Genomic DNA, 14,245 nt, shown 5'->3' with positions numbered 1-14,245 from the left:
ACATGAAATTACAGGTAGTTTTCCTTACCGCGACAGACGAAGCACGTTACCTATTCAGATCTATCTGCTCTACATATCACTACCCCACCAGACATATATATATATATATATATATATATATATATATATATATATATATATATATATATATATATATATATCAGTTCCAGCTTCACTGAACACTTACTGCACACCCTCGAGATCTGATAAAAACAATACCAAGGCTGCAATTTTGACAAAAGTTTTTAAGGACTATGTATTACGTATGAAGCATGGAAGAATGTTTCATTCCTCCCATTCTTGATGCTCTGTGCGACCTTCTCAAAACCTTCCTCTCAAGGACCCCTATCCCCATCCCCAACCCTTTCCTTTCTCTCCACCTACTCCTCCATTCCTTCCTCAATTTTTCTCATTCATGTAGTATTCGTAATCATCCTGAGTCTAGCTCGGTTTACAGAAGCTTAGAATCCAAATCCTCAATAGTGCTGTTATTTGTCGGATTTGAACTCGAAACTTTTCTGATGATTATCTAGTGCCTGTATGACTAGGGTCCTTTTATTTCTATAGTAGATACTCTTTGCCATGCACATGCTCTTTCAGTAACTCCCATTCTGGTTAAACTCCCAAAATCAAGGTTATCACACATCTACACATTATTGTTCCTTTTTTCTCCTGTTTGTGTAACCGCCTTTCTGAGGCTGTTCGCTCGATCTCAATCTTCTCTCTAGGGGGCTTAAAAGCATGCGGTGCAACTCCACCTCATGTCATCCCCTGATCTTTACTCTTCTATCCCCCATTAACCCTACATAACCCAACCCTCTTAGTTACAGGTTTCTGTGTTTCATCCCTTCCTCCGTTTTGTATACAAAGTCAAGTCTCATGAAAGAGATAAAACATAGAATGGATCAGGATGTAACAGAACAAAAGGAGCAGCAGAAAGAGAGGGAAAACATTTACAGTCGGGTTGAGGGACAAAATCGGGGAACACTTGGACAAATAATGAGTGTGGAGAGGAATGAGGGACAGGGGAGAATGCATGAGGTGTACAAGATGGATACAGAAGCAAATTCTTAGGAACTAGAAACTGGAAACTTGGAAGGAGATGGGCTTGGGGGAGTGGAGGGAGGAGGGGGGGGGGAATTATCAGGGGTGGAAATATTATGGTTTTGGATTGTGGATGATCTGAGATGGTAGCGAACAGCTGTCTTGAAGACCTGGTGGGAACAATGCGATTGAAGAAAGTGTGGAAGTTGGTTCCATAGGTGGTGAAGAAGAGGAACAAAATGAGTCGGGTGAGCAGTGATCCTGGATTTAGTTGCACCCCGCAGAAACCTGGGGGAAAGGAGGGCATAGAAAGAGTAGCGGATGCAAGACCAGAAAGGAGGCGTTACAAGACAGAGACCAGCGGCCAGTCTGCAATTTGAAAGTGATAGGCCCATAGACTCAGCTTCATTGCGGAAGATTCCAATAATCTTGAAGTCCTTGGTTCCCACGCCGTGAAGCTTAGCAAGGTATGACGCAAGGGCGCATGCCCAGAGGGGAGAGCAGTACTCCATCAAGCATCAAGCTGTGGATGCAGGCCTTGCAGGTGGATAAGAGTTCAGGTGTGCCAAGGAAGGACTTTGCACAACGGAGGATGTCTAGTCGGCGACTGGCTTTTCCAGTCTGTTTATCCCATTGCGTATTGTGTCCAACTGTCCCACTGTCAGTTCATATGCTTTCATTTCGCTCTTCCATGAGTCACGACCTTGTAAACCATTCAGAAAAAAGCCTGTCCTTATGTTTAAACACAAAATGACAAGAATATAAACATAGGACTCACCAAAGCCAAAGTAAGCTGGTGTTGATCGAGATTCCCTCACAAAGCAATGGAACTGAAGCATCAGTTAAGGAGTTTGATTTTAAACTGGAAAAAAGGAAAGCAAGAAATGATGACATTTTAGACATTTCATACAAAGCATATATGTACTGAAATCTTGAATTACGAAAATGTAGCTGATAAAAGTCATAGCTATTCAGGGTTCGATTTTGGCCAGGAGACATTTTTTTAAAATCTCTACAAATATTTATACCCATGAGGTTTTGAGAGTTTTGGGCAGATTTTTTTCGTGGATACGATGGGAAAAAAAAAGATTTTTTACTTGTGGGTTGACGTTTCCACACGACAACAAGTTAATGCAATCCGACAACCAAAATAAAAAAGGAACACGGGGATACAGGGGAAAGCTCGGTTTTACGCATTATTCAGTGATAAACACGAATGGCCGCAATATGGTCACAACCTGCAACACAAAATATATATTTTTCGCCTCTTCCGCCCACTCAACTCCCTCATCCTTGCTGTTGAAGGTATTATACAATTAATCTGATGGTCTTCACGGTTTAGTTCAATATCAATTATATGAGTCTGACGGACAAGCTGGGTCTGGTTTCAGGCAACTAGTGCAAGCACTCCAAACATGAGCGGCAGGAAGGGTCATCTTATTATTCTCTTTGGGGTATATTGATTACAGTAGATCTAGGCTTGGGCCTCAACATCAGAGGTGCATTCAGTTAGCAAGTTTCCACCCTTCCGCTCCCTATGTGGTAATAAACCTTTTGTTCATAAAAACCTGTATGTGGTCATTTGAGGTATGGGACTTTGTCATCAAGCGTGACAGAATTGGCTTAAAAAATCCAGCAACAGGCCGATTGGTAAACACGCATATGGTGCTGTTCAAAAATTACGTAATGCTATTTTTTAGGGAGGCTCATACTGCCATGATTAAAGTTTACTAATAATCTAGCAATCGACCCAAACAAAGCCAGACAGTATATAAATCAGCAGAGGCCTATATCAGCCTAATGTGCTGGGCCCACCAGGAAACAAGATGGCGGCCATATAATTTCATCTTCACACTATGGTGGGTGGAGTCAAGTGACAGATGTGGGTGTGGTCTGGCAGATGTCTGACCAATGGGTGCACATTTCAAAAATCGACCCCAAACAAGAGCCACAACAGCCACAACAACAACAACAACAACAACAACAACAACAACAACACAAATCTCTTGTAGACTTGCGACATGTCGCAGGTAAAAATAGATTCTTGCATCATAAAATAATCAAATCTCTTCCCACTCCTCTCTTTCTTCTTTTCCATTCAGTCTACCCACACCATTAAGATCTCCCATCTATATTACCTTTCCAATCCCATCAACAGCGAAGACAATGATGTGCCATGGCAAACTTTGCACCTAAAGCAAAGTTGAAAGATGGCAAAACGTTCCACCAGGAATCACCTGATATCCAATTTTAAGTTAAATACATTTTTCCATTTTGACCTCTGTAACCCCAAGTCCCACAACTCTTGGGGCATGAACTGGGGGTAAAATCGAAAAAAAATCACAACATATTTCATGCGTCCCCCAATGCTGATTGCATCTATCTATAATGCCAGTAATCTCTGTGTGTCTGTCTGTGTGTCTGTGTGTTTGTCTGTGACCGCTGTTTCTCGACAACCACGGGTCCGATATACTTGAAACTTGCCAGGTATATTGCTGGGGACCCGAGGATGTGCCTTTTCAAGGTTTGTAATTAATCGGACAAGTACCTACCGAGCTATGTCCAAAAAACGCTTCAACCAATCAGAGAGCAGCGAGCTATCACGTGTGCCGAACCGTTAATGCAATGCAAGCGTTAATGCGTTAATGCAAGGCTTTTCTTTTTTTCCCTCTTCTCTTTCTACTTTTCCTTGCGATTAAATTGCAAACAGCCAAAATACGTTGGCGCTAATTGAATAATTGGCCATTAACACTAAAATAATCGTAACTGCGATATGCCAACTTCCGGACAGTGCAGCCTTCCATGTTGTTGTTGTTTGCAGCAGCTGTTTGCAGCAAGGCAAGGCTTTTCTTTTTTTCCCTCTTCTCTTTCTACTTTTCCTTGCGATTAAATTGCAAAAAGCCAAAATACGTTGGCGATAATTGAATAAATGGGCATTAATAGATAGATAGATAGATATGCGATATGCGAACTTCCGGACAGTGTGCGCGTTACGAGCTGACCGCCATTACGGTACGTAATTCGATTTCTTATGCGCATTATTTCTCCCAATTCAGTCAGAGCGAAGGGCGGAAGCGAAGAGCGTTGTTATTTTTTGTTTACGGGCGTACGGGCGGGGTAGAGCGTACGGGTAGCGTTTTTTTTTTTTTTTGGCAAGGAACGGGCACCCACGTACGGGCAATGCCCTAGTATATAAAATTTCATTAAAAATGTGCCTATAACTCTGCTCACCTTTACTCTTTCATTCCCCTTTTCTCCCGCCTCTGGAACAAACTCCCTCACTCCCTTCAATCCCACTCCTCCCTCCAGGTCTTTAAAACAGCTGTTCACCACTATCTCTTATATCTTCCCCCATCCAAAACCTTTATCTTTTCTACCCCCGCTAATTCACCCCAGCTCGACTTTTTTGAAATTCCAACTTCTTTTCTGGAAGTCCATGCAGTGCCCATATGTTTTATACCTCTCCCACCTCCCCCCAAGCCCTCTCCCTCCCCCAGTTTTCTCGATGTCCCTGCTCTCAAATGTTGTGTTTGTGTCTTTCCCCCCCCTTTTTTTTTTTTTTTTTTTGTATACAAGATCGAGGCTCGTGAAAGAGCGAACATTAATCACACAGAAAGACAAACAGACACATAAAACAAATAACATCGGGAGCAGTAGACAAGATGGGGAAAGAAGGGGAAGGACACAAACACAACATTTGAGAGCAGGGACCGAGAGACATGGAGACATCGAGAGAACTGTGGGAGGGAGAGGGCTTTGGGGGGAGGCATGGGAAGGGGGCGGGGGGGGGGTGGGAGAGGACACTGCCAGGACTTCCAGGAAAGAAGTTGGAATTTCAAACAAGGTGGATCTGGGGTGAATTAGTGGGGGTAGAAAAGATCAAGTTTTTGGATGGGGGAAGATAAGAGATGGTGGTGAACAGCTGTTTTAAAGACCTGGAGGGAGGAGTGTGATTGAAGTGAGTGTGGGAGTTTGTTCCAGAGGCGGGAGAAAAGAGGAATGAAAGAGTGAAGGTGAGCAGAGAGCCGAGATTTCGGCAGTTTAACCATCAGAGGGTGGCTGGCAGATCTTGTGCGACCTGTAGGAATATTTGGGGGACAGAGCACAGAGAGAGCTGGGGGAGCAAGGCCGGAGAGGAGTCGGTAGAAGACAGAAAGACCTCACCCCATCTTGTCTACCGCTCCCCTTATTTTGTGTTTTATGTCTCGGTTTGACTTTTTTTGCGATTAATGTTAGCTCTTTCACGAGCCTCGATCTTGTATACAACAAAAAAAAAAAAAAAAAAAAAAAATTTTTGGGGTATTCAAAATTTTGACCCCACTATAAGGGAGGGGGAGGATCAGAGGCAAAAACGATACTGCTCTTGCAGCTTCTTGCCACATGGTGATCATAACTACCAAGTTTGGTGCATTTCTGCCCAAATGTTTAGGAGGAATATCGTGATAAACCATGGACAGACAGAGACAGGCAGACTGAGCCAATTACAATATCCACCCGTTTTTTTTCAAAAAGCGTAGGGATAAAGAACTTATTTCTGCTCTTGTACTGCAAGTTGAAACTTGCCTTTGGCAAGACTGTTTAAATTGACAAAGTTATAAACTCACGCGAGCTGTTCAATGGAGCAGTCTGGGTTTTTCAAGACTCCAACAAACAAAGGAATAGTGTCATCTGACAAAAAGTTTTCACAAAACCTAAAAATGAAATAAAGCATCATTAGTACTGTGCTTTTACCTGTTCACCATCACACTATCTAGCTCTAATTAGTCATGACAGGTCACACAACAAGGATATCCATGGACTTGAGCCTTGAAAGCAGTTATTAAATTCTAACAGCACAATGCTTTAACTTGCATCTTGATAAATCTGTGATGAGTTTTTCATTCTGTTATAACATGAGTCTAAAGCAATAGTTAAATATTAAACAATTCCATATGAAGAACAAAGGAAGAGGGATGTGCGTTTGTGCATGTGTGTGTGTGTGTGTGTGTGTGTGTGTGTGTGTGTGTGTGTGTGTGTGTGTGTGTGTGTGTGTGTGTGTGTGGTGGGGTGGGCTAATATGTCGGAGGATATCGTGAGACAGAAAATCTGCGCTGTACACTTGTGTTCTGTATCTGGAAATTCGGGTGAAGTTCACAGACAACTTGTCAAAGAATGTGGCGCTGACACAATTGACAGAACCATCAGCAGATTAAACAAGCAGTTTGATGAAACCGGCAGCATTCTTCCAAAACAGTCACCAGATAGGCCTCGTATTGTTCGAAATGAGGAAAGCAGAGTGGTCATTCAACAACAACTCGACAGTAACACACCATTATCAACTCGTCGTTTATCAAACATCACCAACATAAGCCGATCATTGATTCGAACAATACTAAAAGACCTTAATGCGAAACCATACATACCCAGATTAATTCACCAACTATCTGAGTATGATTTTGACAGGTGTGTTGAGGCATGTGAGACATTGCTTGGGTTAATGGATATGGACAATGATTTGCAGAACAGGATCTTGTGGTCAAATGAATCTAAGTTTACTTTATCTGGTTCTGTGAATCATCATAACAGCATGATATGGGCAGCAGACAACCCACAATTTACTGTTGAGCACAAACACCAGTGTCGAGCTAGTGTGTCCGTCTGGGCAGGCATTTCTTCTGGAGGCATTGTTGGACCAATATTTTTTGAAGAAAATGTGAATTCTGCAAATTACCTTCTTATGTTGGAGCAGCATGTATTTCCACTCAATGATGGCCAAATGTGGTTCATCATGATGGTGCGCCTGCTCATTATGCTGCCAGTGTACACCAGGCCCCTGATTTTAACTTTACAGGCAAATGGATTGGCTGTCGTGGTCCGGTCGAATGGCCGCCACGGTCTTGTGATTTAACACCCTGTGATTTCTTCCTTTAGGGTTTTCTCAAACACCAAGTGTATGCGAGGAATCCTACGACCCTTAAGCCCCAGTCACACCGGGCCTGCGACTAGGTTACGACCTAGCTGCGACTGAAAATTTTGTGAATCGCAGGCAAATCGTAGAAAGAACGCGCGACTGGTCACAGAGGTCGTGGGTGATCGCCAGAGCAAAATCAGTCGCAGCAAGGTCGATGGTCATGTTCAAAACTTCTGACCTGCGATTCCAAATCATAAGAGATCGCAGACAGGTCTTACATGGTCGTACCACCAGTCGCGCATGGACGCACCACCAGTCGTGCATGATCGCGGGTCAAGTAGTCGCACGATTGGTCGTGCTACTGGTCCTGCCACCTGACGATTGGTGGTGCCACCTGTCGTTCAACCTCACGATCGGTAGTGTGAGCGTTTGCAGGTCGCCACGATTGATTGTCCGAGCGGTCGCAAGTCGCCACGATTGACCGTACGATTGGTCGCTGATCGCCACCACTATTCGCACGATTACCTACGATTGATCTTGCGATCGATCTTCTCCAATCGTTGGTGATCGCACAACCACGCGTACCACCAATCATACGATGACCCCTAAGACCAATCGCTGTTTGCGATCGCAAATGGAGAGCGTAGCAAACATTGACGATTGGTCGTACCTCGGCCAGATTGCCATCAATCGCACGATCCAGAAATCGTACGATCCAGTGTGACTGAGGCCTTAGATACTTGGAACAATTCATCCGTGATGAGACTGCTGCCTTAACAACTGAAATATGCAGAACTGTGTGTCAGAGTGTTTTGTCACAGCTACAGCTGTGCATAGGCAATGAAGGAAAGCAGTTTGAACATTTGAACTGATCTGTTTCATGTATATTAGACTGATTAGACTGTTTAACGAGTATTCATGTTTTGTTTTGCACCAAAGAACAATAATAAACTTAGTTGTTTGTTGCAGGTATCGTTCTTCAAAATGTGCCCAAGGTTTCTGGACCACCATATCTTTAATATGGAATATTTTTTTTTTCTTGACTTGGGTTTACTTTCTGAACTCAGTATATCAATCTGGTGAGTTTCTTTTACCCTTCGGTGATGTCTTTGTTGAAAGAACCATGTCACTGATTGTCTTTCGCAGCAAGTCAATAACAGGATTATATCACAGGTGGTGTGACAAAATGTAAGGACAGGTACATTTGACGATTGGCTTCACAATCGGGTATATAAGGGTTGTTGTGTTCTGTATTAGTGGAAAATAACTGCTGCACGTCTACAAAAGTTATTGCCGCTTCCTCTGGAGATGGTCCGTCAACTTGACAATGCTGTTCGTCATGGAGTGGTGGCTTTACGAAATTCTGGCATGAAACAGCGTGCTATTGCTCGGCAGTATGGCATCACTCAAGGTCAGGTGTCAAAGATCCTGAAACGAAATGCTCAGAGGGGTGTCCCTACTCCAATACCGAGGCCAGGACGTCCACGCAGAAGCACAAGGAGAGATGATCGCCAGCTGCACCGGTTAGTCTGCAATGGCCATACCAAGTCAGCTAATCGGCTTAGGGCTGAAAGGCAACAACTGACAAATGTGCCTGTATCCAGAAGGCCAGTCAACCAACGACTGGTTCAAGCAGGCTATCGTGCCAGGCGTCCCCTGAGAAAGCCACGCCTGACCAGACAACACAGCCAGCGCCGATTGCAGTGGGCCAGAGAGCACCGTCAATGGCAGCCAGGACACTGTAATCATGTGACCTTCAGTGACGCGTCTAGATTTCTGGTCTATCGTCAAGATGGCCGCGTCCGAGTGCGCAGACAAGTGCATGAAGCCCACAACGAAGATTGTATAGTGCCAGGAGTCCAAGCTGGAGGTGGTGGGGTGACCGTTTGGGCTGCTTTTCATGCAGGGGGCAAAACTGACCTGGTTGTTCTGAATGGAAACCTGAACCAGTTCAAGTACAGGGTCATTCTGGAAGAAACATTGCTTCCATTTGCTCGTGCAGCCTTTCGAGGAAACTTTGTCTTCCAAGATGGCAATGCACGTCCTCATCGTGCTCGCATGATCCAACACTTTCTTGCTGACCGACGACCGTGTTGTAGAGCATATGGAGTGGCCTGCCATGTCCCCGGATATGAATCCGATAGAGAACTTGTGGGCAGAATTAATGCGTCAAATCAACAACGTGGACCAGCAGCCCACCACTGTGCGTGAATTGCAGCAAGCTATCGTCACTGCATGGCAAGCGATTCCTGTCCAAACCTTGGCAAATCTCATGAACAGCATGCCTCGACGTGTATGTGCTCTCCTGAATGCTCGTGGGGGTTACACGAAGTACTGAACTGTAATTTTACTGTCCGTAATCCCAGTCATAATTTAGCTTTTGTTGAAAATTTTTTTGGCTCAAGTGTAAAATAAAGAGATACTTCTGGAAAACGTACAGAAGTTTAACACAGTACTGTCCATGAATTGAGTTCGACATCAGTTTACATCACTTTCAAGGATCAATTTATTTGCTTCGAAATGTCAAATGTGGTTTTTGTTTCTTTTAAAGGTCACATTAACAAAATCTAGAATAATTTCAACATAATTCCAATGAACTTTTGGTTTTAAGTCATCTTGAAAAGTAAGTTCACCCCCACAAAAAAATATTCCATATTAAATGCCAAGTCTGTGTGTGTGTGTATATATATATATATATATATATATATATATATATATATATATATATATATATATATATATACATATATATATATATATATATATATATATATATATATATATATATATATATATATATGACCCTGACCTTTGACCTATTCACTTCAAAAACAATCGTTTTCCAGCTTTTGACTACCTCTGTCAATTGCTTGTTTCGTGAAGATCGATTTATAATTGCAACCTGCAGGTGACTGATAGACAAACATACTCAGGGAACGAATACACTTGGAAAATCTTTGATTTTCAAGTAATACATAAATGTAATAAATCAACCTGAGTTCGATGCATCGGTGCATGATGGGGACAAGAGCTCGCAAAGCTTCATTGCTGAGGTAAGAGTAGTCACATGACAGTGATGTCACACAGCCATCTGGCTGCATCCCCAAGCTGTGTTTGGCCAATAACTTGGGAGAGCTGTAATTATTGTTCAGCAACAATGAGAAAGTCACCATAAGTGCACTCATGAGATATTAAAATAAATAAAATTACGACAGCAAGGCAAGCTTGAGGCTTGCTCGCTACAATAGAACCAAAGAGCCCTAGTTCACCTGATTCCAAATTCACCTCACAACCCACCCTACCCTCCCCACATTTCCCCCCCCCCATAATATTACAATTTGTGGCTGGAAGATAATTCAAAATTAATAACCAAGAAACCTACAATTGGAAATCAAATGCATTATAATTAAAACAATAAATATTAAATACCAGCTATACTCCTGCATACGTAACATACGTGGCCGAGTGGTTTTGAACACGTTTATTCATATATTTCACTTCAAACACAACAATCTTGTTTTTCTTAGATAGAACACTTCGTGAGTGTAGCAGGCGGTGTAGATGGTGGTATAGTAGGCGATAGATATAAAAATACACATATTTGTATCAGATGTAATGAGAGGTATGCGCGGTATGAGAACAGTATCTGAGCTCAATCCATCTATTACACGGCCCAATATGATGCGTCTTTGTAAATGCATGTGGAAACATTCCGAAGGGATATATATATATATATATATATATATACATATATATATATATATATATATATATATATATATATATATATATATATATATATATATACATACATATATATACATACATATATATACATATATATATATATATACATACATATACATACATACATACATACATACATACATATATACATATATATATATATATATATATATATATATATATATATATATATATATATATATATATATATATATATATATATATAGTGCATTCAGAAAGTATTCAGACCCCTTCACTTTTTTCACATTTTGTTAGGTTGCAGCCTTATGCTGAAATCATTTTTTCCCTCATCAATCCACACGCAATACCCCATAATGACAAAGAGAAAACATGATTTCAGAAAATTTTGCAAATTTATTAAAAAGAAAAAACTGAAGTATCACATTGACATAAGTATTCATACCCTTTGCTATGACACTTGAAATTTAGCTCAGGTGCCTCCCATTTCTCTTGATCATCTTTGAGATGTTTCTGCACCTTGATTGGAGTCCACCTGTGGTAAATTCAATAGATTGGACATGATTTGGAAAGGCACACACCTGTCTATATAAGGTCTCACAGCTGGCAATGCATATCAGAGCAAAAACCAAGCCATGAGGTCGAAGGAACTTCCTGCAGAACTCAGAGACAGGATTGTGTCGAGGCACAGATCTGGGGAAGCCTACAAAAAAATTTCTGCTACATTGAAGGTTCCCAAGAGCACAGTGACCTCCATAATTCTTAAATGGAAGAACTTTGGAACAACCAGGACTCTTCCTAGAGCTGGCCGCCCGGCCAAACTGAGCAATCGGGGGACAAGGGCCTTGGTAAGAGAGGTGACCAAGAACCAGATGGTCACTCTGGCTGAGCTCCAGAGATCCTGTGTGGAGATGGGAGAAACTTCCAGAAGGACAACCATCACTGCAACACTCCACCGATCTGGGCTTTATGGCAGAGTGGCCAGACGGAAGGCTCTCCTCAGTGAAAGACACATGAAAGCCCGCTTGGAGTTTGCAAAAATGCACCTAAAGGACTCTGAGACTGTGAGAAACAAGATTTTGTGGTCTGATGAAACCAAGATTGAACCGTTTGACTTCCGTTTGGTCACTCTGCCATAAAGCCCAGATCAGTGGAGTGTTGCAGTGATGGTTGTCCTTCTGGAAGTTTCTCCCATCTCCACACAGGATCTCTGGAGCCCAGCCAGAGTGACCATCGGGTTCTTGGTCACCTCTCTTACCAAGGCCCTTCTCCTCCGATTGCTCAGTTTGGCTGGGCGGCCAGCTCTAGGAAGAGTCCTGGTTGTTCCAAACTTCTTCCATTTAAGAATTATGGAGGCCACTGTGCTCTTGGGAACCTTCAATGCAGCAGAATTTTTTTGTAGGCTTACCAAGATCTGTGGTGTGACACAATCCTGTCTCTGAGCTCTGCAGGCAGTTCCTTCGACCTCATGGCTTGGTTTTTGCTCTGATATGCATTGTCAGCTGTGAGACCTTATATAGACAGGTGCGTGCTGTTCCAAATCATGTCCAATCAATTGAATTTACCACAGGTGGACTCCAATCAAGGTGTAGAAACATCTCAAAGATGATCAAGAGAAATGAGAGGCACCGAAGCTAAATTTCAAATGTCATAGCAAAGGGTATGAATACTTATGTCAATGTGATATTTCAGTTTTTTTTTTTAAATCAATTTGCAAAACTTCCTAAAATCCTGTTTTCTCTTTGTCATTATGGGGTATTGAGTGTAGATTGATGAAGGAAAAAACAAGTACACATACATTCAAAGTACACCGCCCCCATGCCAAATAATTAAATATCCTACAGCGCAGCATTGCCGGGGCACCTCTGGCGCCCGGCAATACCGCAGTGCAGCTCATAGAGGCTGCATTGGGAGGGAGAGGTGTACGCTAATTGATTGATTAATTGTATAATTAAAATCAATAAAAGATTATCAAAAAATATTTTCTTAATCAATTGGCTAATAGCATAACTAAACCACTAGTGCTGCATCTGAAGATGTATCTTTTAGAAATTTAATTAAATAATAACTCATTAATAAAAAATTAAATAATTAATTGATTAATCAATAAATAATTAATCGATTAATCAATAAATAATTAATCGATTAAATGATTAATCAATAAATCAAAAATATCCTTGATAGCCACATCACTTGGTCACTCGTCCAAATATTAGCTTCCGAGCTCAAAAGGTGCCTGAGATATTGGCCAAATGAGAAAGAAAATAAATAAATTATTAATAATGAAAATGAATAAATAATAATCATAAAAAAATTAAATTATTAATCAATTCGGTCACAGAACACATAAACCACCACCATTTCATCAGAATCTGTAACTTTAAAATAAAAAAAATTAGTCATTAATCGAATAATTAAATAATTAATCGATTAATTGATTAATTGATTAATTAATAAATCAAAAATAGCCTTTGCAGCCAAATCACCTGGTCATTGGCATGTCCAAATATCAGCTTCCTAACTCAAAAGGTGCTTGAGTTAATGGTCAGAAGAGAAAGGAAATTTGATTAATTAAATAAGTACTGAATTAATCGCTAATAATTAAATAACTCCTCAATTGATTGATTAATCAAAAAAAAAAAAATAACGTTTTTGACAAAGGACTTGCTCACTATTGTGCCGAAATTTCAGCTTCCAAGCTCAAAGGATGGCTGAGATATCATCCAGACAAACAAACAAACAAACAAACAAGAAAGCAAGAAAACAAACAACGAGAGTGAAAACTGAGTACTCTCTTTCAGCGTGCGTCACTGCCGAGCCCCCTTCAGTGCCCGGCAATGACGATTTGCAATGCCTGGAGACGGCATAGGAAAGGTGCGGTGTACAACAATTACAGATACATTCAAAGTACACCGCCCCCATGCCAAATAATTAAATATCCTACAGCGCGGCATTGCCGGGGTGCCTCTGGCGCCCGGCAATACCGCAGTGCAGCTCATAGAGGCTGCATTGGGATGGAGAGGTGTACGCTAATTCATTGATTAATTGTATAATTAAAATCAATAAAAGATTATCACAAATTATTTTCTTAATCAATTGGCTAATAGCATAACTAAACCACTCGTGCTTCATCCGAAGATGTATCTTTTAGAAATGTAATTAAATAAGTCATGAATAAAAAATTAAATAATTAATTGATTCACCAATAAATAATTAATCGATTAAATGATTAATCAATAAATCAAAAATATCCTTGATAGCCACATCACTTGGTCACTGTCATGTCCAAATATTAGCTTCCGAGCTCAAAAGGTGCCTGAGATATTGGCCAAATGAGAAAGAAAATAAATAAATGATTAATAATGAAAATAAATAAATAATAATCATTAAAAAATTAAATTATTAATCAACTCGGTCACAGAACACATAAACCACCACCATTTCATCAGAATCTGTAAGTAAAAAAAAAAAAATTTTAGTCATTAATTGAATAATTAAATAATTAATCGATTAATTGATCGATTAATTAATAAATCAAAAATAGCCTTTGCAGCCAAATCACCCAGTCATTGGCATGTCCAAATA

The 14,245-nt window shown here is 40.9% G+C and overlaps 1 protein-coding gene across 2 annotated transcripts in view; it reads right to left on the bottom strand.

Annotated features, from left to right (window-relative positions):
- LOC137438774 (uncharacterized) overlaps positions 1–14,245 on the bottom strand; it is a 64,222-nt gene that overhangs the window by 7,036 nt on the left and 42,941 nt on the right. For both annotated transcript variants that reach the window (XM_068134120.2, XM_078767229.1), the window contains 3 exons: positions 9,929–10,069; positions 5,649–5,735; positions 1,823–1,906 (listed from right to left, as the gene is read on the bottom strand). In XM_068134120.2, coding sequence (XP_067990221.2) covers positions 1,823–1,906; positions 5,649–5,735; positions 9,929–10,069 — 312 coding nt within the window. The remainder of the gene's footprint in view (positions 1–1,822; positions 1,907–5,648; positions 5,736–9,928; positions 10,070–14,245) is intronic.

The sequence above is a fragment of the Myxine glutinosa genome, chromosome 13 (assembly GCF_964187855.1).
Source record: "Myxine glutinosa chromosome 13, kmMyxGlut1.1, whole genome shotgun sequence".
In the NCBI taxonomy this organism is placed as follows: Eukaryota; Metazoa; Chordata; class Myxini; order Myxiniformes; family Myxinidae; genus Myxine; species Myxine glutinosa.
This window is presented reverse-complemented; position numbering and strand designations above follow the sequence as displayed.